The 26,060-nt window shown below is 38.7% G+C and overlaps 1 protein-coding gene across 1 annotated transcript in view; it reads right to left on the reverse strand.

Moving 5' to 3' along the window:
• ERGIC1 (endoplasmic reticulum-golgi intermediate compartment 1) overlaps window positions 1-24,074 on the reverse strand; it is an 84,791-nt gene extending 60,717 nt beyond the window's left edge. Inside the window, exons 1-2 of the mRNA XM_058169435.1 lie at window positions 23,958-24,074; window positions 22,535-22,614 (exon numbers count right to left, since the gene is read on the reverse strand). Of these exons, the coding sequence (XP_058025418.1) occupies window positions 22,535-22,614; window positions 23,958-24,053 (176 nt within the window). The 5' untranslated portion in view covers window positions 24,054-24,074. The remainder of the gene's footprint in view (window positions 1-22,534; window positions 22,615-23,957) is intronic.
• Between the last annotated feature and the right edge of the window lie 1,986 nt (window positions 24,075-26,060).

The following is a 26,060-nucleotide window of genomic DNA, read 5'->3' on the forward strand; positions in this document are numbered from 1 at the left end:
TTTTTCCCTGTGCTTCTTCAATAAGGCCAAAAGCAGACCTCTTAACCGTGCTCATTAGTGAATTAGTTCACTACTATACAAAGTGCAAGAAAAGCCACCAACAACTCTCTACCAGCCTCTTATTCATGTGGCCCCATTTCAGCTGACCTACAGTATTTCCATTAGGAGTTCTTTCAAGCAGACCAACCTGGACAAACTTTTTGTTCATTCAGTTCATTTCCTTGTCTATCGAGAACGGGGGTGTCAAATTCAAGGCCCACGGGCCAGATCTGGCCCATAGGGTGCTTAAATCTGGCCCGCAAGGCCGGCCAGGAAATATAAAAGGACCGGCCTGTGGCCTGTTTTTGGCCTCCGCGGCCTCCAGGAGCACCCTGCGGGCTGAAAACGGGCGGCAGGACTGAATTGGACTGGATTACAATTATGTGGCCTCAAGTAAGTGCCTGATCTGGATAGAAAACAAGCAACCCTAACCCTAACCCTAACCCTAACCCTAACAGAATCATCAGTGCTTGGAATACTTTACCTGACTCTGTGGTCTCTTCCCACAATCCTAAAAGTTTTATCCAAAAACTTTCTACTATTGACCTCACCCCATTCCTAAGAGGACCATAAGGGGCGTGCATAAGCGCACAAACGTGCCTACCGTTCCTGTCCTATTGTTTTTTTTCTTTTCTTCTTCCTATATATATGCTTATACCTCCTTATATTTACTCATATATGTGTTTATATACTATATAATCTTTTGTATGATACCTACATATATTGTTGTGACAAAATAAAATAAATAAATTAAAAAAACATCCTGTGTTAATACTACAGTTTAATGCCAGATTTTACATATTGTAGGTCCATTTAATCTACAATACACAATCAATAATTGACAGCCATTTCTATTTACTATCCTGGAAATTTACCTCTGCTGTTAGACCTTGTATTATCGTGTTATTTATGCTATTGTATTTTTATTATTAGTTAAATAATAAAAATACAATAGTATAAATAGCTTTTCTGCCTGGAAAAGCAATCTACTATTAAAGAATGGGGTATAAATTTAGAAATAAAAAAATTAGTGGAGTATGAACAACAAGTAATAAATGTTTGCCAGTAATAGCTGATAGAAGTGATAGGAAAATGGTTATAGTAACAACTGTGGAAAGAAAGAAGGGAAAAATGCATCTTGAGTCTGTGTCAAACGCTCACCATGGCCATGCCCACCTCAGCTATGCCCACCATGACCACACCCATACCCATCCTCGGCCACACACCACCACTTCCACAGCCCTCCAAAGTCAAACACAACCCTGATGCGGCCCTCAATGAAATCGAGTTTGATACCCCTGATCTACAGGCTATTGAATAATTTCCACTGATGTGATAATATCATCAGAATTTCAGAAGCATGATTATTGACCATTTAGGAAGATAGGGAAGGGAGACTGGAGCAGAATTAACAATAAACAAGGAGCAATTTACTTCCAGAAAGGCCCACTTGCTTACATTTCAAACCTTTTTTTTTAATGATCACTTCTCCAAATAGGTTGTTTTGCTGCTGAATATTGAAGATGCGATCTCAGTCAATTTGCAAGTTACAACTTAAACGCCCCATAAGGCAATTAACCCCATTTATCTTAACTTGACTACATGTGTTCTGTACAATTCTATAAACAGCATACAACTCAGACAATTCTTTCATCATTGACAACAACTCCTTTGCCTAAAAAAATGACAAACTAAAAATGTTAAAAATAAGGTTTATACTTCTTCATCACGCCAAAATATTATGTTGCCTAAATTTAGCCATCAAACCCAAGCCAGCAGTCCTGCATGACAAGACATGCATATGACAAGAAATAATTATGCCCAGCTGTCTATGCAAGGCCTAGATGCAAGTGAAGATGAAAAGGCAACTTGACTTATGTATTAGATCTTATGTTAGATCAAGAATATGTAGGACATAATCTTGATCTAACACAAAAAGATTCCGAAGATTATGCATCCTGCCTCGAGAATGTTGACATAAAGCTGAAAACAAAAAGATCTCATGCCTTTCAATGCTTATTAATTTCTCCAGAGAAAATATAACTTTCTGCATTTCTAACATGACACACTTCTTTGCCAGGAGATGGGCGGGACATTTGGGAAAGTACTTATAGAAACAGATACATGGAACCTGGAGTCACGACGTGACAAATGCACATGAACAAAATCCTTTAGCCTTTGATATTGTCAAAGCTATATACTGAATTTTGTACAGCCTGATTCATCTTTCCTCTCATTGAAAATAATATTCTTCCACAAAATGGCCCATTTATGGACCTACAGATTCACTGGGAACATCTGGAAAGCACTGTTTACATTCTTTCCACACAGACCACTGTAACAGCAACATATGATAAAGAGCCTTATAGCAGCTTATGACATCATGGCCTCATAGGCAGAGGAAATAGCTGAACTTCTTGCTCACAGCCCATTAAAACCTCAACACTGGCGTCGTCTCACTAAAATGACAATAATGCCTTAGTAAACCTGGTGAGGAAGCCAAGAAGGAAAGAGGCACTTTGGAGTGTAACTAAATAATTGGAAACAGGAAATAGCTCTAGGCTGAAAGCAGTAAAAATAACACCATACGGACACTATAAAAGGAAGCATGATTTTTGAGCAAGAGACAATCTATTGCAAAGTTTTTAAAAATAGTGCCAATATTTCTGGATTAAGAAGTGATGATTTAAAAAGAAAAATGATGTCTTCTTTGGCACACATCTCTTCTTCTTGATACTTTTCACTTTAATAATCTCAGAATTTTTATCTGCAGAATGTCACCAGGAAAAACATACTAGATATTTGGAGTGGGGTATGTATTAATTCTAATGACAGACAGACACTTCATTTGTTGGTAAAAACTACTGAATAATATACGCAAGGAAGCATTGCTAGCTAAACTAAATCTTTTTCACTGGAAAACTGACTGGGCTTTAAAGCATACGTGTCAAATACAAGGCCCACAGGCCAGATTTGGCCTGCATTGTGGTTAAATCTGGCCCGCCTTGAAACAGCGAAGGACTGGCCCGCGTTGCCTCTGCGCAGTCCAGGATGACTGAGTGCTGTTCTACAACCGTGCCGGAACGTAGTCAGCCTTAGAGAGGGGCCACCCCCACCCCACACAGGAGGCAGCAAGCACGCAGAGCCTGGTGTCCCTGGGGACTATCTTGCCTCACAGGCTGACTGAATTCTGAGCACGTCCCTTTCACCCAGGACACAGTGCTTGCTGGCTCCTGTGCAAGCGCTGAGGCGGCAGGGTGGCCCCTTGCTGGCTCCAGGGTGGCAGTGCCAGTCAGATCTAAGGCTGAACACATTGTGGCCTGGATAGCTGTCACAAGATATAGATCAGCGCCATGCCCACACCAATGCCTCCATGCCCCAGACGCTGGCCTGGCATCGCAGCCTGCAAGGCTTCCCTTTCACCAGGATTGCCCCTGTCCCCGTGTGGGAAAGCCACACCCATTATACTATAAATTCTATAATTAATACTCTGCAAAATGCTAGATAGGCAGTGATCTTGCCAGTCATTCCCCATTTTCAGTTCATCCATCCATTCATCCAGCCTCCAGCCATCCATTTATAGTATTACAGTCAGCATTCCATTTAAAACATAGAAAATAAAAGTTACAAATAGAAGATAAAACTAACTAAATTATCAATATAGCAAGCTTTATAAACAATTTTTAAAAATTGTAATTATTCAAGGAAACTGAATCTTATTGGTTAGCTAACAATTCCTGTACATAAAATAAATCTCAGATCTACTATTAAATGCATTTCCTCTCCAATCAGCAGCATTTCATACCAAAATGGGCATATTCAGTCCACCATTGGCAATTTTTGTAAACATTTTCCATATTTCCTCAAATTTTGACATTTCCACTAGGAATGCAAAAGATTTATTTTAGAACAAAATGTTATGAATATACAATATAAAATTGGCCTAATGTAATGTTTATTGCCAGTGACTTTATGCAAAATGCATAAAAATGCTGTATTATGAATGATACTTTATATTACTAAGTGCTATACAGAAAACAAATATCAACAAAGGTTAGCTGTATATAATATTATATATTGAGGAAAAGCTGGATTAATCAATAAATGAAGAGCTTTTAAAATAATTTGCAGAAAAATTGACACAATGAAAGAATAAATTGATTTTGGCTGGATTTACACTGAATGGGATAACTTTAGTTCATCAAGTTTGCTTATATAGATAGTCCTTGAGTTAAGACTACAGTTGAGCCCAAAATTTATGTTGCTGAGCGAAACATTTATTAAGTGAGTTTGTCCCATTTTACGATTTTTCTTGCCACATTTGTTAAGCGAATCACTGCAGTTGTTAAATTAGTAACACTGTTGTTAAGTGAATCTGGTTTCCCCATTGAGTTTGCTTGTCAGAAGGTCGCAAAAGGTGATCACATGACCTAACCCTAACCCTCACATAGCCCAAATCAGAGTTACTCTTAGTAATTTGCATTATACTATACGTAAGGGATGAAGCCTTATAAGCTAATGAGGTGGAAAAACAGGCAAGCTATTTCTTTCATCAAAATCAGACGAATATTGATGATTGGGGAAAAAAACCAAAATCACATAATCGTATTTCCATATAGTAAATTAATGTTGGTGTCTGTTGCACATTAGTAGAAAATACATATTTTTAGTAACATATTTGCTGAGTATTTTTAAATAAAAATAAAAAAGAGCAACAATTAAAAATCTGGGCCAGGACATACACTGTGGTTTGCTAATCTTTGTGAATTCCTGAAGCTCATATCCCAACAAATCTGTCAGCATAAGACACAACCAGGTCATCACACTGGTGCACAAGATGGTAAGAAGGACAGTTGTTAGAACTAAAAGTGCTCATGGGACTGTATGTTCGTTATCTAGACTAGGCAATCTGAACTTAACACACTGCTTAACTGCTTTCTCAGGGTCATTTCTCCCTCCACATATAAGTGAATCATTCTGGTGAGTCATTGAAAAGCTAATTCCTTTGCCACCTACTCTCTACAAGTTCCCAAATAAAATTGAGATGGGAACATGGAGAAAGGCACTGAAGACTAATCTACGGTCCAAAATGTATACTTACTGTATTTCCTGAACTAAGAGGACATTGTTCAATAGAATATTTTTAATCCTTTTTTTTTTAGCCATAGGTACTTTTGCATCTCAGATATTTATATATATGACAAAGCTTCCTTTGCATCAAATGAGACATTAAACACAACATATTTTTAAATATGGCTCTAAAGAGGAAGAAAACATTAATTTCTGAATTCAGCTGAAAGAACTGGATCCAGATCTTTCATTTTATATTAGAAAAATCTTGGTGACTATGGCAATTTTCAGGGTGAAGAAATATTTTATTTAGCATAGGTCATCATACAAGCTTTATGTTTAACAAATTTCAGCTAATTATCGTAGAAAACCATCTTTTTGGCTTAGCAATCACAGAAAAAACGTGGGTTTAAGGGTCGAGCAGACTTCTCCAGCACTGCAGGTCAGGAAACACATGTGCCTGCCATTTGGGGATGGTTGCATAGGTGTTCCATTTATATTTCTGCAAATATAACATTCTGAGTGGGGGCACTCACAACATCAAAGCACAGAACAGGAAGTCAGATCAATCAATCAGCATGCAGGGTATGCACCTCCGCACAACACAGTTGGGTTTTGGGCAGTGTGTGTGTGTGTTGGCCTGTCTGCAGCCATATGCAACCAACATGGCTTAACCCCTATGCAGCATAGGTGTGCGGCAAAGCCTACCGATAGTGGTAGGCAACTCTAAATCAAGCTTCATTCTAATTGTATATATACTGTGGCTCATTTGCTCTTGTCTGACTCTTCGTGACTGTACAACCTTTTATCCAGCAGAAAAAGATAGAATAGCATAAAGCTTGAACTAAGCTCCTGGCTTGTTGTGTTCTTGAGTTGTCTGAGAATAAAATAAATCAATACTCCAGTTAAAAATATTAATAATACAAAATTATTTATTCCTTATAAATAGGAATAACATGCTAACAATAACAAAAAAAATCATATCATACTACTAATTAAAAGTAATCCAGAATGTCATGAATCCTTGTTTATAGTGATGTCTGAATGTAACCTGTACCTCCTGGTTATCTCCCTGCTCTACAGACAATATCAGCTAAGTTAGCTTTCAGTTAGTTGCACAATTAGCAAACACCTGAAAGCTTTTCAAAAGTAAATAAATGGCTTCAATCTTTTGATCCCTGTTGTAATCCTGATTTGGGGAGCAAGGGGGCAGTGTCAGGTTCTATTGGTAAGAATGGGGACTTTTCTTCTGATGCAAACAAAAGCCATAACGACTTGATCTGATCTATGGATGGATGGATGGATGAGTGGATGGATGGATGGATGGATGGATGGATGGATGGATGGATGGATGGATGGATGGGTAGGTAGGTTGGTAGGTAGGTAGGTAGGTAGGTAGGTAGGTAGGTAGGTAGGTAGGTAGGTAGGTAGGTAGGTAGATAGATAGATAGATAGATAGATAGATAGATAGATAGATAGATAGATAGATAGATAGATAGATAGATAGATAGATAGATAAGATTCTTCAACTGCTCGAGCTATTACAAATAACTGCCAACCCTGGACAATCCAATGGGCAGTATTTATTTTTAGTTCCTAACTTTAAAAAGACATCATCACACCATCACGTTAGAAAAAAGCTATCAGGGACAATGCTAGATCATGTTACCTTTCAATAATATCGCAGAAGGCTACATTGCTATGATTAGCATATAAATATTAAGACTGGACAAATATGCAAAATGCGCAATCACATTTGTTTCTCAAATTTTCAGAAGCCTTAGTTCAGCTGCTTCAGAGTCCTTCTGAGGTCTTCTGGGTATGCAAATATATACACAGAGGACACTTCTATTAGGATAAATTAATGCAATGTTGAGCTTTGATGAATTTCATCTGTCTATTTTGTTGCATCAAGAAGCAAATCCAGGAAGGTGGGGGGAGGGAAGGTTCATTCCTCTAATTATTTATTCAGATGATTTAATACTAACAAATAAGGTATGTGTGCACAATCTCTCTCTCACTGAAGGAACAGAAATGCCTTGCTACATAGGAAATACAGTTTCAGCTACTAGTTATTTTTCTTCCAAGCCTTTTTCTGGCAAGTGCTTGATCCACCTTTTTCAGATCAATTAAGTGTTGATCAATTGATTGTAATAGGAATTGACCAACTAGCTTATCACCCAAGCCTGACGTTGTGAGCTGAGAGACTACAAGTGATCCAAAGTCACCCACCCAGTTTTCATGTCCAAGACAGGGCTAGAGCTCTTGGTTTCTAGCCTGGAGCCTTAACCACTGCACCAAACTGGCTCTCTTTCAGGTACTATTATTTTATTTATTAATCGTATTTATATACCGCCCTATCTCCCGAAGGACTCAGATTAAAGACAGTAATTTGCTCAATTGAGACAAACACTAGACAGGAACTTGATTTGCAGAAGAAATGCTGCGCCCAAAACACCTTAAATAAAATGCAATTTTGAGGAATTATGATATTTAGATTGTGTGTGAATGTGCATCTTAAACTTAGCAGGAGCATCTTAAACTAAGCAGGATTTTTGCTGCATCATTCGGCAATCACAGAGAGCAGCCATACAAATCCGGGGGCAGGGGGGAAAGGACTCTAATTTTTATAATCTATTTCTGACAGGCACTAAATAAAACACATACACACCATCATTTCCCACTGAAACCCAGATTATTCCACAGCCTAACAGAAATATTTTGCACATATAAGCTTTGAACATCATACTGTTTATGGCTGGCATGGGATATTAAAAAAAGAGAGAATGTAATGGGTTAATGGCTATGCATTATGTTATGTGTATGATGGTGTGGGGAGGATGACTTAAATTTTATGTTACTATGAAAAGATTCTTTCAAGCAAAGTATATTAAGCTTGAAAAAGCATACACGACAAGCTAGCCAATCAGTTCCGAAAAATAATTAGGACCCATCATTTGAAGAAAATAGCAAGAGCAGTTAGACTTTTATAGTGTTTTTAAAGCCCTCTCTAAGTGGTTTACAGAGTCAGCCTATTGCCCCCAGCAATCTGGGTCCTCATTTTACCCACCTCGGAAGGATGGAAGGCTGAGTCAACCTTGAACCGGTGAGATTTGAACTGCCGAACTGCAGCTAGCAGTCAGCTGAAGTAGCCTGCAGTACTGGACTCTAACCACTGCACCACCTCAGCTCTTATATGGAAGGAATTAAAAAATTAAAGGATTGTGAATTGTAACAGAACGTCCAAAATGGAAGACCCCTTCAATGTGGCACTGGAACTGCCACTCCTGAAACTATCAGCAATGTTTTTCATTCTGTTACAAGGTACTCCTCGAGGTATCCCTTCTATCTGCTTTCTGCTGGCCTGTCCCTTTCCTTGTTCTTCCCTCATAGCAAGGCTATTTTCACTTGGTTTTCTAGTGAACTTAAAGTTAGTCAATAGTTAAAGTCAATTGGCTCAGTGTGCAAACACTTTGGGGGTTCCACAGTGTCATGAAGGGATGCCCCAAAAATAAAATAACCAAGTGCTTTTTAAAAAGGTTCTCTAATCCTAAACTAGAGCAGGAGTTGAAAAATAGAAGCTTCTCTTCCTCCCTCCCTCCGTTTCTTTCTTTCTTTCTAAGAAATCCTCTCTCTGGTTCTTATACTGACATTCTGTTCCAATTCGCAGTCCTTTAATTTTTTAATTCCTTTATCTATCAGGCCTGAACAATAGTCTCTGGAAAGTAGTATTTAGTGCATGGACAAACCCACAGAAATGCTTCAAAAATAAAGGAAGTTCATCCTCTTTCTGTTAAAAATTCGCCCCCACAGCCCTAAGAATGGTCATCTATTGATATATCAAGAGCACAACCTGTACATGCTTTGAAACAGTAACTGTTTTATATCTGCTGTTGTTAAAACATGGTAATTGAAAGCAGATTTCAAACATAAACAAATTAAATTCACTCGTCAACGCTCCTCAATACCTTTGAGAATAAAGAATATTAATCATTCCTGAACATCAAGGCAGGCTGTAAAGCAAATTATTTAATAACCAATGTTCCAGCCCAGTTTTTCTTTGGATCAATGCTCTGAAACAATGACCAAGGGATGTTTTAACTTTGTTTTAAAAGTAATGCTTGGTCAAAGGAACTCAATTCTAAACAGTCAGGGACAGCCAGAAATAATATCAATAAGATCACCATGTACTCTTACTGATGAGGTGCCTTTAATTATCCAAGTTTAAAATAAAACAATAAAAAAACTCCTTCACACTCTGTTGTGTTTGCCTAATCTCTGTCCCCTTAAGCCCTTGTCAGAGGGTGACTATGATAAATTATTCAACTTTCATAGTGTAAAAAGACAAGCAGTAAAATCTGCTTCACCAAGCTGCCAATTACAATAACCATCTACTAGAGCCGTGATGGCGAACCTATGGCACGTGTGCCACAAGTGGCACGGGAAGCCATATCCGTGGGCACGCAAGCTCAGCTCCAGCGCACATGCGCGCACTGGCCAGCTAATTTTCAGGCCTTCTGGGACACGCGGAAGTAGGGAAAAAGGCTGTTTCCTGCCTCTGGAGGGCCTGGGGGTGGGTGGGGGAGACCCATTTTAGCTCTTCCCAGGCTCCAGAGCCTCTCTAGGAGCCTGGGGAGGGCAAAAACAGCCTTCGCCACCCACTGGAGGCCCCCTGGAGGCCGGAAATGGCCCATTTGCCAACTTTCAGTGGGACCGGAAGTCGGAACACGGGCTGTTTCCAGCCTCCGGAGGTCCTCCAGGGGGGTGGGGAAGACCGTTTTCATCCTCCTCAGGCTCCTAGAGAGGCTCTGGAGCCTGGGGAGATCGCATGCCAAAAGTGAGGGGAGCACGGGGGTGGTGTTGCATGCGCATGGAATTATGGGTGTGGGCAAGCATTCGTGCGACCTTCCCTTTGCTCCCCTGCTTTTGGCATGTGATGGCAAAAAGGTTAGCTATCACTGTACTAGAGTGTGCAGCAGGATTCACCAGGCAAAGAATGAGTGGGAGAGTGCATGGAGACATATGGGCACCAGTCTTTAACATCTTAAATCTTTTCTTGGGCTTGGAAGGCTACCTTCTGCAACTGTTGTGTAATTCTTGCAAAAGACAAGTTTTGTTTAAAATCTGCCCCATAAGTGGGTCTTCCAACAGTGCACTCACTGCTGCTGTAACTGAATCTATCCCAACAATAAAATATCTTACACTAACTTTCTCTTTAATATTCAGAATAAATTCTGTAATATTCTTCCACTGAAATTCCCATTCCCGCATACATATTTCTACCAATAGAAACATACATACATATTTCTGCCAATAAATCATGCAGCCTTTGATCTGTTTGATTCCTAAGTCATATTTCACCAGCTGTTCATAATGAAGGCCCAGCAGATGTTTCAATTAGTGTGTTATTTTCAAATTCCATCAAATCTCTGAGTTTTTTTAGTTCTGCAACTTTTCTGAAGGACATCTGGAAGTCCTACCTCTTCTGTAGAGCTACCCAGGCTGTAAGGGTGATACAGTTCCCTCTGAAATCTATACTGGACAAGGATGATAGAATCTTCTTGCTCTGTTTTTTTTACTGCAGCATAACCAATGACTTTATTAAAATATTTTCTGAGTTCACTTGGAAATCAAAGCAAACTATAAAAAGGATGAAAAACAAAAAGGTATAATCAGTCTCTAGCAAAATCTGAAAATCACAGAAGTCTGCAACTTCAGTTTAACCATGCTGCTAGAGTCTCATCCTTTCGATTAGGCAGTAAGCCCAGAAGAATAAAAAAATATATCCATAAAATTGGTTATTTTCTTCTTTTCTGTCATACAATTACATCATCCCAGAGGGAAATATGTTCAAGTAATAGGAGAGGTATTCAAAGAAACCAACCCATTTTTGGACTGAAAACTTTTGTAATGAAACAATGAATAAATACAGCAAAAGTAAAGAGGTTCCTTGTTCCTCCATGGTTGTAAAAAAAGGGGGACGGAGGGGGGTGTAAACTAATAGACAATCGACTGATCAGCATTCTACTCATAATTGTCCTTATCTGAATATTTTTGTGTTAGCTTTATTTAATTGATTAACAAAATAGGGAAAATTAATAAGAATTTTTTAAAATGAAAACAAAATCTATTTTTGAGGTTTACCACAGGTCAGTAAAATCTCCTACATTTGTTTTAATCCTGATTTTATTTTGGCAGGGCCTAAGTGATAACCGGGTATCATATATTTTATTTTATTTCTTTTTATTTTTATTTATTTATTTGTCAAGCATATATAAGATAACAGGTAAAAGTATAAACATAATTTGAATACATGAAAAGAGTAAGAGTAAAAAGGAATATTATATATATATGGTCTGCCCCAATATGGTCTGCCCCAATATGGGAGGGAGCATACTGCTTCCCTTTCGCCTTTCAACTCCAATTCAGGAGCCCTCAGGCAGTCGCTTTCCCGACAAACTATCTTTATCAGCAAAACACAAATTTGGTTATATATAAATAGATATAGACATAGATATAGATAGATAGATAGATAGATATTACATACTTTTGTTTATTTACATTCCACCCTTATTAATTTTACAAATAACTCAAGGAGCAAACATATGCAACATACCTTCTTGATCCTATTTCCCCCACAACAACAACCCTGTAAAATGGGTTGGGCTGAGAACGAGTGACTGGCCCAATGACAACTAGCTGGTTTTCGTGGTTAAAGCAGGACTTAAACTCACAGTCTCCTGCTTTCTAACCTGGTGTCTTACCCACTAGACCAGTGATGGCTAACTTTTTCCAGGCCGAGTGTCCAAAGCCTGCGGGTGCGCATGCGAATGCGCATGCCCAAACCACCAAAATGCAATGTGCGTGCAGGCCCCGTGTATGTTTCCCATCCCCCGCACATGCGCACCAGAGACCCAAAGACCAGCTGGCCAGCAGGAGCCATGCACGCATGCGCGACGGAACTGAACTGGGGTGACAGCTCGTGTGCCCACAGAAAGGGCGCTGTGTGCCACCTCTGACATGCATGCCATAGATTACGGCACTAGACCAAACTGACTCTCATGTTATCTGAGAGTCTTTCTGGCCTTTGTCCTCTGACAATGTGAAAAAGATATTCTCTAGATTCTAAAAGATCCATTTCTGCCTGTGGAATATATCCTTAGTCCCCTGGCTCCTTTGAATATCAGAAAGGAGGACACTTGATAATGCCTCATTGCAAGAGGGACATTGTCCATGATCCTTAAGGAAATTGTGGTGTAACCCCCTCCTTAAGATGTCTTTTTTGAACTCGGAGGTATTAGATAACTAACATTCAATCTCCATTCTTTTATTTCTAGGGATTCCCTAGGGAGCATCCAAGGAAATAGACTATATAGATCTTCCCCAGTCAAGATTCAGGCCTGGGGTATGGAAAAGAGATGGTATTTTTTGGGGATTGCTGCTGTCGGAGTGGATGAGCTGGGGTCCTTTTAAACCCCTTAATTGTCTTCTGTATCATCAACAAGGTATCTACAGGAAAGGGTATCCTATAGGACAGTGATGGCTAACCTTTTCCGGACCAAGTGCCCAAAGCACGTGCACATGTGCGTGAATATGCGTGCATGCACCCAAACCCCAAAATGCAATGCACACGTGGCCCCTGCGCATGCACCCTGCCCCCCTGCATGCACCCCACCCCATGCATGAACACACATCCCTGCACATGCCCCACCCCCACGCTTGTGCACGCAGCCTCCCGCATGCATCCTGCCCCCCACACATGCACACCCCCTGCACGCACCACGCCCCCTGTGCATGCACAGCAGAGACCCGAAAACCAGCTAGGCAGCGGGAGGCACATGTGCATGTATAGTGGAGCTGAACTGAGGCGATGGCTGGCGTGCCCACAGAGAGGGCGCTGCGTGCCCACAGAGAGGGCACTGCGTGCCACCTCTGGCACGCATGGCATAGGTTCGCCATCGCTGTAGGAGTTGGAGATTGAAGGCATTTTCTGAACTGATTATACTCTTTCTTTAGATGACAGTTTCAGTCACTTGTGGGGAGGATCAGTCCACTCCCCCCACTATTTAAGGACTACATAAACCAGTGGAAAAGTCATCTGGCACTTTGGGGTTTGGCATGATCAGTACAGTAAAAATACCCAACTCATATTATCACCCCAGGCCACTCTAGTAATATTATTTATTTACTGCATGTATATGCCCACCAATTTAGGCAGTGTGATAAGGGTGGCCATATAAATGCTTTCTCAAGGAAACTGGGGCCCTCTTGGATTCCCAACTCCTGCTGGAACTGCAGGCAGAACCAGAGGCCTTGACCCAGCTTCTGTGGGTGCACCAGCTGCAATCCTATTGAGAGAAGAGGGCCTTGCCACAGTAACTGATACCCTCATCACCATCTCTTTGGACAATTGTTACCATGCTCCACATGGGGCTGTCTTTAAAAGCCACTAGAAAATTCAGCCAGTAAGTGCACACAGCTAAGTAGTTCACAGGCTACAATATTTTCCACATGCAATTTGAAGTATTGATCTTGGACTATTGACTACTGACAGTCCTTAGGGATTGAGGTAGAGTATAAATAGAAAAATAAACAGGAACAGAAAAATATATATGTATACAAAGTTCTACAGTTTCTTCAGTAAAAGACTATATGTCATTATAATTGTCTATACATAAAGTACGTCTGTAAGCAATTAATTCACAAGTTGCACTTCAAATCTACTCAGTAATAGGATTCATAAATCTTTCCCCTCTTAAAAGATTCTGCCTGATATGCTACATAGCATGGGAGGATCTAAATAAAAATATTAAAACACTAGTCTGTCAGCAATAAGAAAAGTCTCAACTTGTATCTCGAATTCAAGAGAAATATACAATAAAAATATATTTCATAACAAAACACAAATAAAGCCATTATTCTTGGCCTACAGTTCTATTATTTCCTGAACTGCAAAAACAAGAGCCAAGGAAGAACAGACACTGGGTTTATGCTGGAAATAAGATGTTAATATAGAATTGATTGAAAGCAGCAAGCATCAGAGAAAGAAACTCCCTTCAACCTGAATAACACTCAGACATTTTTACAAAAGTAATAGTTTACTGAACGTAAAAGTGTGGATAGACATGAAATATTCACATTTATTAATTGTTCACATATGAAACTCTACTTATGAATCATGCACCCTCTGGGGACAGGGAGAAACAATATCTCTTGATACTCCTTTCATCTTGTACAATCTCTAAAAATCTGCTATACAACACTGGGAAACCGTCTCCATGGTATAAGAAACAGCACTGGGATTCCCTGTCCTGCCATTACAAATTACTTACTGGACTGCAGGAATGCTTTTGTTTGTAAAATGACAACTTAATATTTTAGCTAATAAGTTATCTCTTGTATCATATGGAATAGTGTTAACCAACTCAGATTTCCCCTATTTGGGTTTTAAATAGAAAAGGAAGATCACCCTATGTGATCTTCAGTTTGAAGTGATTAAAAACTCAACACACATATATTTATATTGCATCAATATTTATTTTAAATCCAATATAAGAGACTAATTTTAAATCGCTGCTCATATTCCAATGTAAAAATTTAAACTTTTTAAAAAATATTTTACTTCTCTTCCTTTTGAAAAGTAGTAATAACTATCCACCCAGTTTCATCCCAAAAAATTGGCATTACATAATGTAGTATAATAACACCCTTAGCTTTCTTTTAATTTGTTTGTGACTACTGGAAATGTTGTATGTTAATACAGGTAATTATCATTTAGCAACAGCCTCATTTAGCAACTGTTCACAGTTAAGATGGTGATGATCCCTCACATCCAGGACATAAACTGTTTCAAGTCCTACCCTCAAAAAGACGCTATAGAGCACTGCACACAAGAACAACTAGACACAAGAACAGTTTTTTCCCGAAGGCCATCACTCTGCTAAACAAATAATTCCATCAACACTGTCAAACTATTTACTGAATCTGCACTACTATTAATCTTCTCATAGTTCCCATCACCAATCTCTTTCCATTTATGACTGTATGACTATAACTTGTTGCTGGCAATCCTTATGATTTATATTGATATATTGACCATCAATTGTGTTGTAAATGTTGTACCTTGATGAACATATCTTTTCTTTTGTGTACACTGAGAGCATATGCACCAAGACAAATTCCTTGTGTGTCCAATCACACTTGGCCAATAAAAATTCTATTCTATTCTATTCTATGAAAAAGTAATGTTGACAACTGATCCTTGCATTTGTGACCTTTGCAGCTCTGCAAAACAAAAGGAGGTTGAAATAAGCGCTCAATTAGCAACCACTTAGCTTAACAACCAATTTTCTTATCCCAACTGTGGTTGCTAAATAAGGACTATCTCTGATGATTTAGGTGGCTAAGATAAAAATTTTTATACAGTTTGACTTGTCTTTTACTGAAAAGCTGCTCAATCTAGCTATTTAAGAATCACTCTGATATATTCTGATATATAACTGCATAGAGAGGGCTGTAAAACACTATGAAGCGGTATACAAGTGCCATTGCTAAATTCATATGTAGCCCCAAAATATCTGATGTATCATCACAATCCCATAATGTATTTGACAAAGCAGTTTAAGGCCTAGGAGAATTATTGAAACAGTCTAATTGCTAACTGATGTGCTGCAAAGATGTCTTGAATAACATTTAATTAACAATGCATCCTCTATATTTTTGTCTATCTATCTATCTTTTTAGTATCTCTCTATGCATTCAGAACTGTTTGACAGTTGATCATAAAACAGAACAGAGGACAAAAGTCAACACAGGATAAAAAAAAATTAAGAGATTTTCCACCTATTAGACACTTAAAACCTAAGATTATTAAAAGACAATGAGCTATTTTTCATGAATAAATGCAAGCGCCAATATTCTATTTGTATAATAAACAAACCAGTAATTTCACTCACATCCTTTCCAATAATAACTTAATTTACAGGATGTTAGCAAAACCATATCCTGGAAACAATGACATCATTTAAAAGTCCTGAAGGAAAAGTTTAACATTTGGATAATAAAATTACTGCCAGGCTCCAATCTTATTTATATTTAGCAGGAGTCAGGTTACCTTGGTTCATAGGACAGATATCAAATAAGGGGAATAAGCAATGGGATACAGAAGATTCAACTGAAGAGATCACCAACATTCTTCTTGTAAAAAAGCATGTAAAAACATGACACCCATTACATATCAGAATGCACAAAACAAAATATTCATGCTTTACTTTCACTTCTACAGAGTGTCACAAAGAAAACTGTAGGATGTATAATTCTGGTGCTGGTGTTTTTGGGTATGAGCACATCACAGTATCTGAATATTTTCCCAACAGCTTCACTGCTACTCTACCTACCAAATGCTAATGTGCAGTCTATTTCTTAATTGCTAGTCCTTTATTGTTTTAGTCAATTTATCACTTCAATGTCTTCATTGCCAACTCTAAGATATAGGTCACTATACTTACTGTTACTGGTTTGTTCTTATTTATATTTAATATGCATCCCGGTACAGTCAGCTAAGTCCACGGCTGACTGTTGGAGGCGAGTCATTGGCCCCGATGGAGAGGGTGCGCAACTTGGGCGTCCTCCTGAATGAACGGCTGTCTTTGGAAGATCATTTGACGGCCGTCTCCAGGAGAGCTTTCTACCAGGTTCGCCTGGTGCGCCAGTTGCACCCCTTTCTAGACCGGGATGCCCTATGCACGGTCACTTACGCCCTCGTGACGTCTCGCCTGGATTACTGCAATGCTCTCTACATGGGGCTCCCCTTGAAGGGCATCCGGAGGCTGCAGTTAGTCCAGAATGCGGCTGCGCGGGTGATAGAGGGAGCCCCTCGTGGCTCCCGTGTGACACCTATCCTGCGCAGACTGCACTGGCTACCTGTGGCCTTTCGGGTGCGCTTCAAGGTTTTGGTAACCACCTTTAAAGCGCTCCATGGCATAGGGCCGGGTTACTTACGGGACCGCCTACTGCTACCGAATACCTCTCACCGACCCGTGCGCTCTCACAGGGAGGGACTCCTCAGGGTGCCGTCAGCGAGGCAGTGTCGTCTGGCAACGCCCAGGGGAAGGGCCTTCTCTGTGGGGGCTCCCACCCTCTGGAACGAACTCCCCCCAGGACTTCGTCAACTTCCGGACCTCCGAACCTTCCGTCGCGAGCTTAAAACACACTTATTCATCTGCGCAGGACTGGATTAGATTTTAAATTTATTGGTTTTAAATGGGTTTTATTATTTATACTGCTTTTAATAATTTGGCCTGGTAGAATAAGTTTTTTAATTGTTATTTTAACTTGTATTTATATGTTTTTATTTGCCTGTGAACCGCCCTGAGTCCTTCGGGAGATAGGGCGGTATATAAATGTGATTAATAAATAAATAAATAAATAAATAAATAAATAAATAAATAAATAAATAAATAAATAAATAAATAAATATTATTCTAGGTTGGTTCTCTCCTTGATTAGTTTCCATCCATTTCTTCTCGGTCTGCCTTCAGAACAAGAAGCAATGGATGGAAACTAACCAAGGAAAGAACCAACCTAGAACTAAGAAGAAATTTCCTGACAGTTAGAACAACTCGCCTTCAGAAGTTCTGGGTGCTCAAACACTGGAGGCCTTAAAAAGAGATTGGACAACCATTTGTCTGAAATAGTATAGGCTTTCATGCTTGAGCAGAGGATTGCATTAGAAGACCTCCAAGGTCCCTTCCAACTTTATTATTCTATTCTGTTATTCTGTTAATATTAGTCCATGTTTTTTTTACCACGATGCCTTACCATTCAGGCTGTGGTTTCATATTCTGCATACAAGTTTCACCTGAAGACACTGAGATGTTCTGGGATTCTCCGACCTTTTTTTCAAAACCTCACAAAGTTGACACAATCAAAGGCCTTTCCGTACACAAAATGACTTTTTTATATTCTTTAATTTTCTTAATTAACCAGTATGTCTCAGCAATGATTTCTTGTTGTTTGTTCTTTTCTAAAACTATCTTGAGTATCTGGCATCTTCCTTTCCCTGTGGAGTTTAAAGCCACACTGAATGATCCTAAATATTAATTTACTAGCATGTGAAATTAACAATATTTTATGACAGTTTGACATAGATATTATTCTGACTTCTTCGAACGTGTTGTCCATTATGACATTCTCTGGATATGCTGGCATTGTTTTTTTTTGTTTTTTGTTTATTTACATTTATATCCCGCCCTTCTCCGAAGACTCAGGGCGGCTTACAGTGTATAAGGCAATAGTCTCATTCTATTTGTATATTTACAAAGTCAACTTATTGCCCCCCCCAACAATCTGGGTCCTCATTTTACCTACCTTATAAAGGATGGAAGGCTGAGTCAACCTTGGGCCAGGCTTGAACCTGCAGTAATTGCAGGCTGCTGTGTTTTAATAACAGGCTTCTTACAGCTTCTTACAGCCTGAGCTACCACGGCCCCTATCCAATTGTTTGATTGGATACTTGACTCTTAAACACTTTTCCTTCTTTCAACACACATTCCACCCCCCTTCTGCCCCCACTTACTATCCACTATTATGCCAATATTTATGTATCTTAATATTTCTCTTTATAGAAAATCTTTCCTCCTCATTTTTAGTAATCTTTCTCTTAAAGCATTACTTTTCATTCATGGCATTTTTCAATAGGCATCCCATTAAGTATCTTTTTCAAAATTTTCATTACTCTAATTCCATTCTTCTGTGGCATTCTGTAACATAATTCTTTTCACTCTGTTCCAAGCAGCTTTCACTTTTCAATTATTCTAGAGATAAATCTATTTTAAATCATTTTCCCCACAGGATTTGTAACTTCTCTTCCTTTCTTTCTTCTTTGATTTTCCTTTCTTCCATGTCCATTTTTATTTCAAAATGTCAGTATCCCACATTTAGAGCTCTCATTACTCTCATATCCTTTACTAATTTACTCAATCTTTCAATATGAACAATATTCATTACATATTTGAGTTATTTCTTTTTTTGGGTCTACATAGGAATGGACATGCTTAATTAACATATTCAAAAAAACCAGAACTTTTTCTCAGCAGATAGTCAATGACCATTTTCATTTTTTCATAAGTCTCTGAATGGCTGTATCATATTTATGGACTTTTTTTATCCTGTTTTCACATCCATTTCCCCTGATATTTTTGACCCAAACTCACTCCTTATTTTTCATTATTAAGATTCACTGGAACACAACATGGCACTCTCATCCAGAAATGGACTTTTTCATGTGCATCTACAATTCATACTTTCTGACATCCATTTAAGTCCATTGATACATTTAATAAACTTAAAATTAACTTAAAATTAAACTTAATAGTTTAATTTTCCTGTATACATTCGTCATCTTGATTCTGTTACTCTACTCTCCTGGGGTTTAAAACCTGGTGCTGTTACCAGGCCTGGGGTTAATGAGTTTATTGAGGTATGTTTGAGACTCCTATCATATCTGTATGGTTTGACATATTGTTTTGATTGTTTTATACTAGGCTCCCTGTGTATGTGTCGTTTTTGTTTCCAGATTTTGTAAACTTCATAGTCTAACAGAGTAGACAGCTATAACAGAGTTAATACATTCAATTAATCAAGTCATCGTCATTAATATGTATTTCCTTTTAGTTTCAGAAATATACAAGATGCCATTTTCCATATGCAGTGACCATTTACACATATTGACTTCTCCTACCCATCATTGCTTTGATCAACTCTGGCTTTTATACAGGTTTTTTTCCCCAGTAAGATAGTGAAACTGGACTTTAGATTACTAACCTTAATTGAAATAGTACCATGTGAAGCATTCTCTGCTGATGATAAGGATCGTATTGGATTTTTGGCCAATATGTTACAATGACAAAAGCCTCATTTACTCAGGTTATCTTATGCAATCTAGAATCTTGAAACTAGAAATTGCTATCCACATTTGGAAGTATACAAAGTGTACAGAGACACACTCAGACTATGCCATCAAGTGTTTTATTAATAACTGACAGTAGAAAAGATTTTATTTTTCCGTTTAGGATAAAGTAACTGCAGGCCAATAACATTATCAATGAAGAACTTAAAATTCATGTTCAGACGTTGCTAGAATTCCAGGATTTTATTCTAATTATGTTTGCAATATTGGCTTATGTCTCTATCAATAAAATAAATAACTGAGAACTGAGGCTAAATCTTTGTAATTAGTCCATGCTTAAAGTTTGTATTACTTCTGGTATATGTAGCCACAAACATATGTGTAGCTTATATTTACTTTAATTAAATGCTTTCTATATAAATATAAATTTAATAAATATTTTAAAGTTCAACATCGTTCAAATTTGTAAGCAATTTCTGATCCTGACTTGGCAGATAAGATAGTTACTTGCTGTGCCATTTGGCATTATTTACACATGTCCTCAATACACTGCACTGCATCTTAAGTTCTTTTAAAGCACAACGAGGTAAAGATTATATCTGCACTATTAATTATTATTATATAGATTTAAGGACATCCAGTTCCCCTTGTGCATTCTTTGTCTTGTGAAAAAAAGGACTGGGGGTTTTTTTTGGAAGGGGAAGAAGAATATTAAAAATTCACTGTTTTACTACTGATTTTAAAAAGTTGATTTCAAAAGACAGAGATGCTAATTGTTATAATTCTAGGTTACAAAAAGGATCAGTGATACAGTATGCTCTGTAGTAATTTAAGACATTGCTTCCAAATAATCCACATGAATCCACAGGGTTTTTTTCCCTCCCTAAGACTGTGGGTTTTAATTGTTTTTCTTCTATTGCTGAAAACAACATTCAAGTGTAGGTGAGAATATAGATTAACCCACCTGCAGGAAATGGAGTGGGTTTAGATTAAGCAGTTACACCCTTGGAATGACTAATTTTGAGTTTGTTACTACTGTTGGGGAGTTTTCAAAGAAGCGCATTGAAAATATTTCATATTCGGCAGTTCATGAAAAGAATGTAGCAAAAAAAGTAATAGCCTATCCGTTAGTAGGAGCTACCATAATTTTACATAATAGCTCACTATAAAACAGAAATCTGTCAGCAATATCCCAGATGCTGTCACTGGCTTTTTCAGGTATGCTTTGACAACATTGTCTAAAGTTCTGAAAAGTCACTTGCTGAGCGGGCTGGCAAACTACTATTTCTTATATTCCTAGATAACATAGTACTCTTATCACATAAATTATCACAGTTAACCTTAATTTAATGGCCTAATTTGGAAGAGGGGACATCCTCTTCTTTTTTCATAAAATCTGTTAAATACAAAAACATGTTATCGAATGATTTGTATATAACAAATATATATATACACCATTTGTATATAATAACATTGTGCAAATTACATATACCATGGCAAATATTTGATCTATGGCAAATAAAGCTCATTATATCAAAGTTCACTAAATCAAGGTTTCACTATATTCATTATACTGGAGAATTTAGATGAAACTATATTTTCTTGTTTGTCATTTGAATTCCTCAAGAAAGGAAATTCAAATAACAGTGATGGATTATAAAGCAGAATTAGAGGTCTATAATCTATAAAAATGTTTATAAAATGTGTATAAAAATTATTAAAAAAAATTAAAAAAATTAAATTAAAAAAATAAATCTATAGGAAGCTATATCTGCAATCTTTGAAAGTACAGTATTATGTACTTTCAAATTAACAGTTTTAAACAGCATAAAAGTATTGTGGCTTATCATTATCTTTTTCAATCGGGGCAAAATTTCAGAGGTCTAAAAGATATACCATTTCCTTCTCAACCAACTTTGCATAAATATTTATATTGAAGATTGTAAGATCTGTTAGGCCCTTAAGGCATGTAATGTACTTTGACAGCTTCCCAAGTAAGTTTTACTACTTGGATTCAAAGATTCAAATATTTTACACTGTATTTCTTCCATTAAATTACAAGTGCATCAATAACCATTGTCATATTGTTTCATTAATTATTTATCTTGTAGCGTGTTTCCTCACTTCATTTTATTTCAGGAGGCACAAATTATTTAAGAAAACCCTCTGATTTCCTTTTCCCACACACCCAGGGAAGAGTAACATAAGGTTATATAATAATAGATTTAGAACTATGTTTAAATTCTACACACCTTTTATGCCACCATTCTGGGTCCACCACACCCACCCTCCTTTCAAACTTGCTATTTCTGAGTTTGGTTATGTCATACCTCACAATACTAGACGCACCTATTATTACATAATAAAAGCAAATTTCTTTCTAGAAGGGCAATTTCAGAAGTTTTCAGGATGAAATGAACATACAGTAAATGAAATGACACACAGTACTCTGGGAAATACACTATCATAATAGGACAACTGAGGCTTCAGGTTTGATTGTGGAACATTTTGACTCACAGAGAGAAGCAATCAGAAGCTGCTCTCCAAAGAGAGACTTCTGTTAGAACATCTGGGAACCTGTGATTCAGCTCACTTTCCTACAATAAACAGAATATTTCAGATTTCTACCACCTACCAGGGAAGAAATTGTTATTTACTGTAATAATTTGTACCTTTATATATTTGGAATACAATAATATTTTTAACTGATCTCTCTGAAAACCTTTTGTGACTATCATTGATCAAATTGTAACAATAAAATAAATTGGCCACAGTAGGACATTTTTTTTAAAAAAGCGTAAGAATCGCAGCACAATAAAAAAGTGTGATAAAAATTGAATAATAATAATGGTAAGACAAACAATCGGGGGGGGAGACAGGAATGAAGGACATAGAATCAGAAGAAAATGAAAAATAGCAGCAAAAGGAAATTGGGGGGGAAGTACACCATGTTAGCTTTCCAGTTTATTTATCAGGGCTTAGCATGGCATACAAATGCATCCAGTTGTGTCTTGGAGTTATGAGTTTTTTTGCTCATTCAGCTTTCCTTTACAACCCATACCTATATCGTTCTATATGCAATCTTATACAGATTTACCCAATTAAAATGATTCCTGGCCAGAAATGCATAGAAATAAGACATTTGATAGTCAATATAACACATCCTTCAAAATCCTAAATACAGGTAGCTCTCAACGTACAACAATAACTGACCCAAAATTTATGTTGCTAAGTGAGAAATTTGTTTAGTGAGTTTTGTCCCATTTTATGACTTTCCTTGCCACATTTGTTAAGTGAATCGCTGAATCTGGCTTTCCCATTGACTTTGCTTGTCATATGACTCCGAAGTCATATGACTCCAGGACACTGCAGTCGTGTATCCAAATGTAAATCACGTGACCACGGGGTGCTGCAAGCATCCAAATGTAAACCACGGGATCACGGCGGGGGATGCTGCAATGGTCATAAATGTGAAAAATGGTCCTAAGTCAGGTTTTCAGTGCTGTTGTTAACTTAGAACGGCCACTAAGCGAACTGATGTAAGTCGGGGACTACCTGTAGCCAAAACTTTGAATAAAACTCAAGAGACAAGACTCAGAAACAAATGGGCCATTTCTAATACTTCTAGTCATGCCCAGGTTTCCCTTCGGGTTGCCAATTGCGCTGGAAATCAGAGGTTTCTTTCTTCAAGCCAGATCCACCCCTGGATCCACGTGCCTGCTTACTCCCACTTCCATCATCATATTTGCGGGTGGAAGGTAAACCACGGGGCTAAAAGGTCAGCTAGCCACCCACGCGACGTGCCTCTTTTCTTCCCACAGGCACCACTCGATTCTACCAACCCCACCAATTTACTAAGGCTTGCTCAACACCCGCTTCCTCTTACGTTCCCCTCTGTGCAGTGAAGAACGCTTCCATGCCGGGCATCGGGGCTACCCACCACTGGGAAAGGTCGCCGTTTTTGATCCCAGCATCGAAGGGGCGTGATGGGAGGAGAGTCTCCCGGACGCTGCCCGGGCGCCGGGGAGCCTTTCATTCATTTGGGTCTCGCTCTCGCACACCCCTTTCCGGGGGTCGCCGCACTCACCTCCTGAAATCAAAGGGCATGTTGGTGGCGGACGCAACGCAACGTCCCCGCCCCCCCTTCTGCCCAAAATCTCGGCTTCAGTCGTGCCGGCTCCTAGGGCAGGAAGTGACGGACCCAGCTCGGCCAAGCCGGAGGATGCGCTGCACAAACTCATTGGACGGCGGGACCCGCGCACCGCCACGCTTCCGCCGCCGAGTTAAAGGAGACCGGCGAGGGGCGCGCGGGAAGAGGGGCGCGCTGGGTGCTTTTTGCAAGGGACTCGGCGGAGAACTTGCAGAGCTGCTAAATGGGCGCGTGTCTCCATAATGTGTTGGAAGGGCTTGGGGGTTGGGAAAGACCGGGGTGGGAGGGGGTCTGGAAATTAAACTTTAAAAGGGGAGTTTTAAGACTATAATTTAAAAGATAGGTGTGGAGTGACTTTCGAAATAAACTTTCGGAGTTTTGAAAAGGATGCGGGCGGTTTTTCATCTACAATGACGTTATCCATTAAGTCGACTCTCTGGGCCAGGTCTCCCCGCATCTTCCAAGCTTGCCCTGTTTATTTTAGGCTGTCTATGCTCTGGCTGGTGTCGTGTACAGAAGACAAAGAGACATTAACCCGAAAATAAACTTAGATTATATGGCCTGTAAAACCATGTGCACGAATTTCACAAATAAGGCTGCAGTTTCTCTCCCTCTTTCTCCCTCTGTGTGTGTGTGTGTGTGTGTGCTTGTGCATCAACGTTGATATAACTCCCATATCAGTGGTGGGTTGCTACCGGTTCACACCGGATCGGGCGAACCAGTAGTGGCAGCGGCAGGAGGCTCCGCCCAACCACCTGGATGCTTCTGCGCATGTGCAAAAGCGCTGCAAGTGCATGTGAGCGCGCACGAGCATACCGCTAGCAACGGGATTTGGAACCCGCCCCTGTCCCATATGCACAAATTTCACAAATAAGTCTGCGTTTCTCTCCCTCTCTTTCTCCCTCTGTGCATGTGCTTTTTCATTATCATTGATATAACTCCCATTAAATCATTAATTTTTAATAAAGGACAATATTGGTAGTTCAGATTGAAATGAGGGGTCCTTGATGCTCTCTGAGCTTGCTTGTTTTTTTGCAGACATTTCATTACCCAAAATATTGCATACAAAATTATACATAGTAATGCTTTACCTATAAATGACTTTTTTTTTTGTTTTAATCGCAATAATACACACACAACCAACCACTTAAAATTCGTTCTAAACTTGACTGTAAAAAAATATGATTTCTGTAATAAAGTTGTCAAAGTCTGGAATGCTCTACCTGATCCAGTTGTCTCAGCTACAAATTTTCATAGTTTCAGTTACAAATTGACTTCCATGGATCTTACCTCATATTTAAGTTGTTAGTAGAGGGGGTGTGTATAAGTGCACTAACGTGCCTATCATCTTGTCATTGTATTTTTTCTTTTATTCTTGTTCTCGTTTTTGTATGACAAATTCTAATAAATAAATAAGTAGGTAACATCATCCAGTGCTTCTGACCACTGATCATGTTACCTAGTTTGCCTAATGAAACATCTGTAAGAAAACAAGCACAGAGAACACCAGGAACCCCTTAGTAGTTTTTTTTGCTCTTGCCTAAGCTTAGTGTGGACATTTGAAACAAGGGAAAAATAAAACAACATGCTTCCTGGATAGCCTCATCAGCAGAGGCAGTGATGGCAAATTAAAAACACAGGTTTTATCGTAAAACTACCCACACCAACTAAGTGCTCCACTAAAGTAACGACCCAATCTCCCACAAGAGCTGTGTAACAACCCTATTTAGATGTGCAGAAACACATTGTGCAACCCTGAACATCAAAAAAGGAAACAGATCATCAATACAACATCATCCAAACGAGTCATTTACAGCATAAGGACTGTTAACGCCCACTATGTAGGAGAAAGGGTGAGAAGACCTGTGAAGAGCATCCACAAACAGCAACCAG

The sequence above is a fragment of the Ahaetulla prasina genome, chromosome 2 (assembly GCF_028640845.1).
Source record: "Ahaetulla prasina isolate Xishuangbanna chromosome 2, ASM2864084v1, whole genome shotgun sequence".
NCBI classification, from domain to species: domain Eukaryota; kingdom Metazoa; phylum Chordata; class Lepidosauria; order Squamata; family Colubridae; genus Ahaetulla; species Ahaetulla prasina.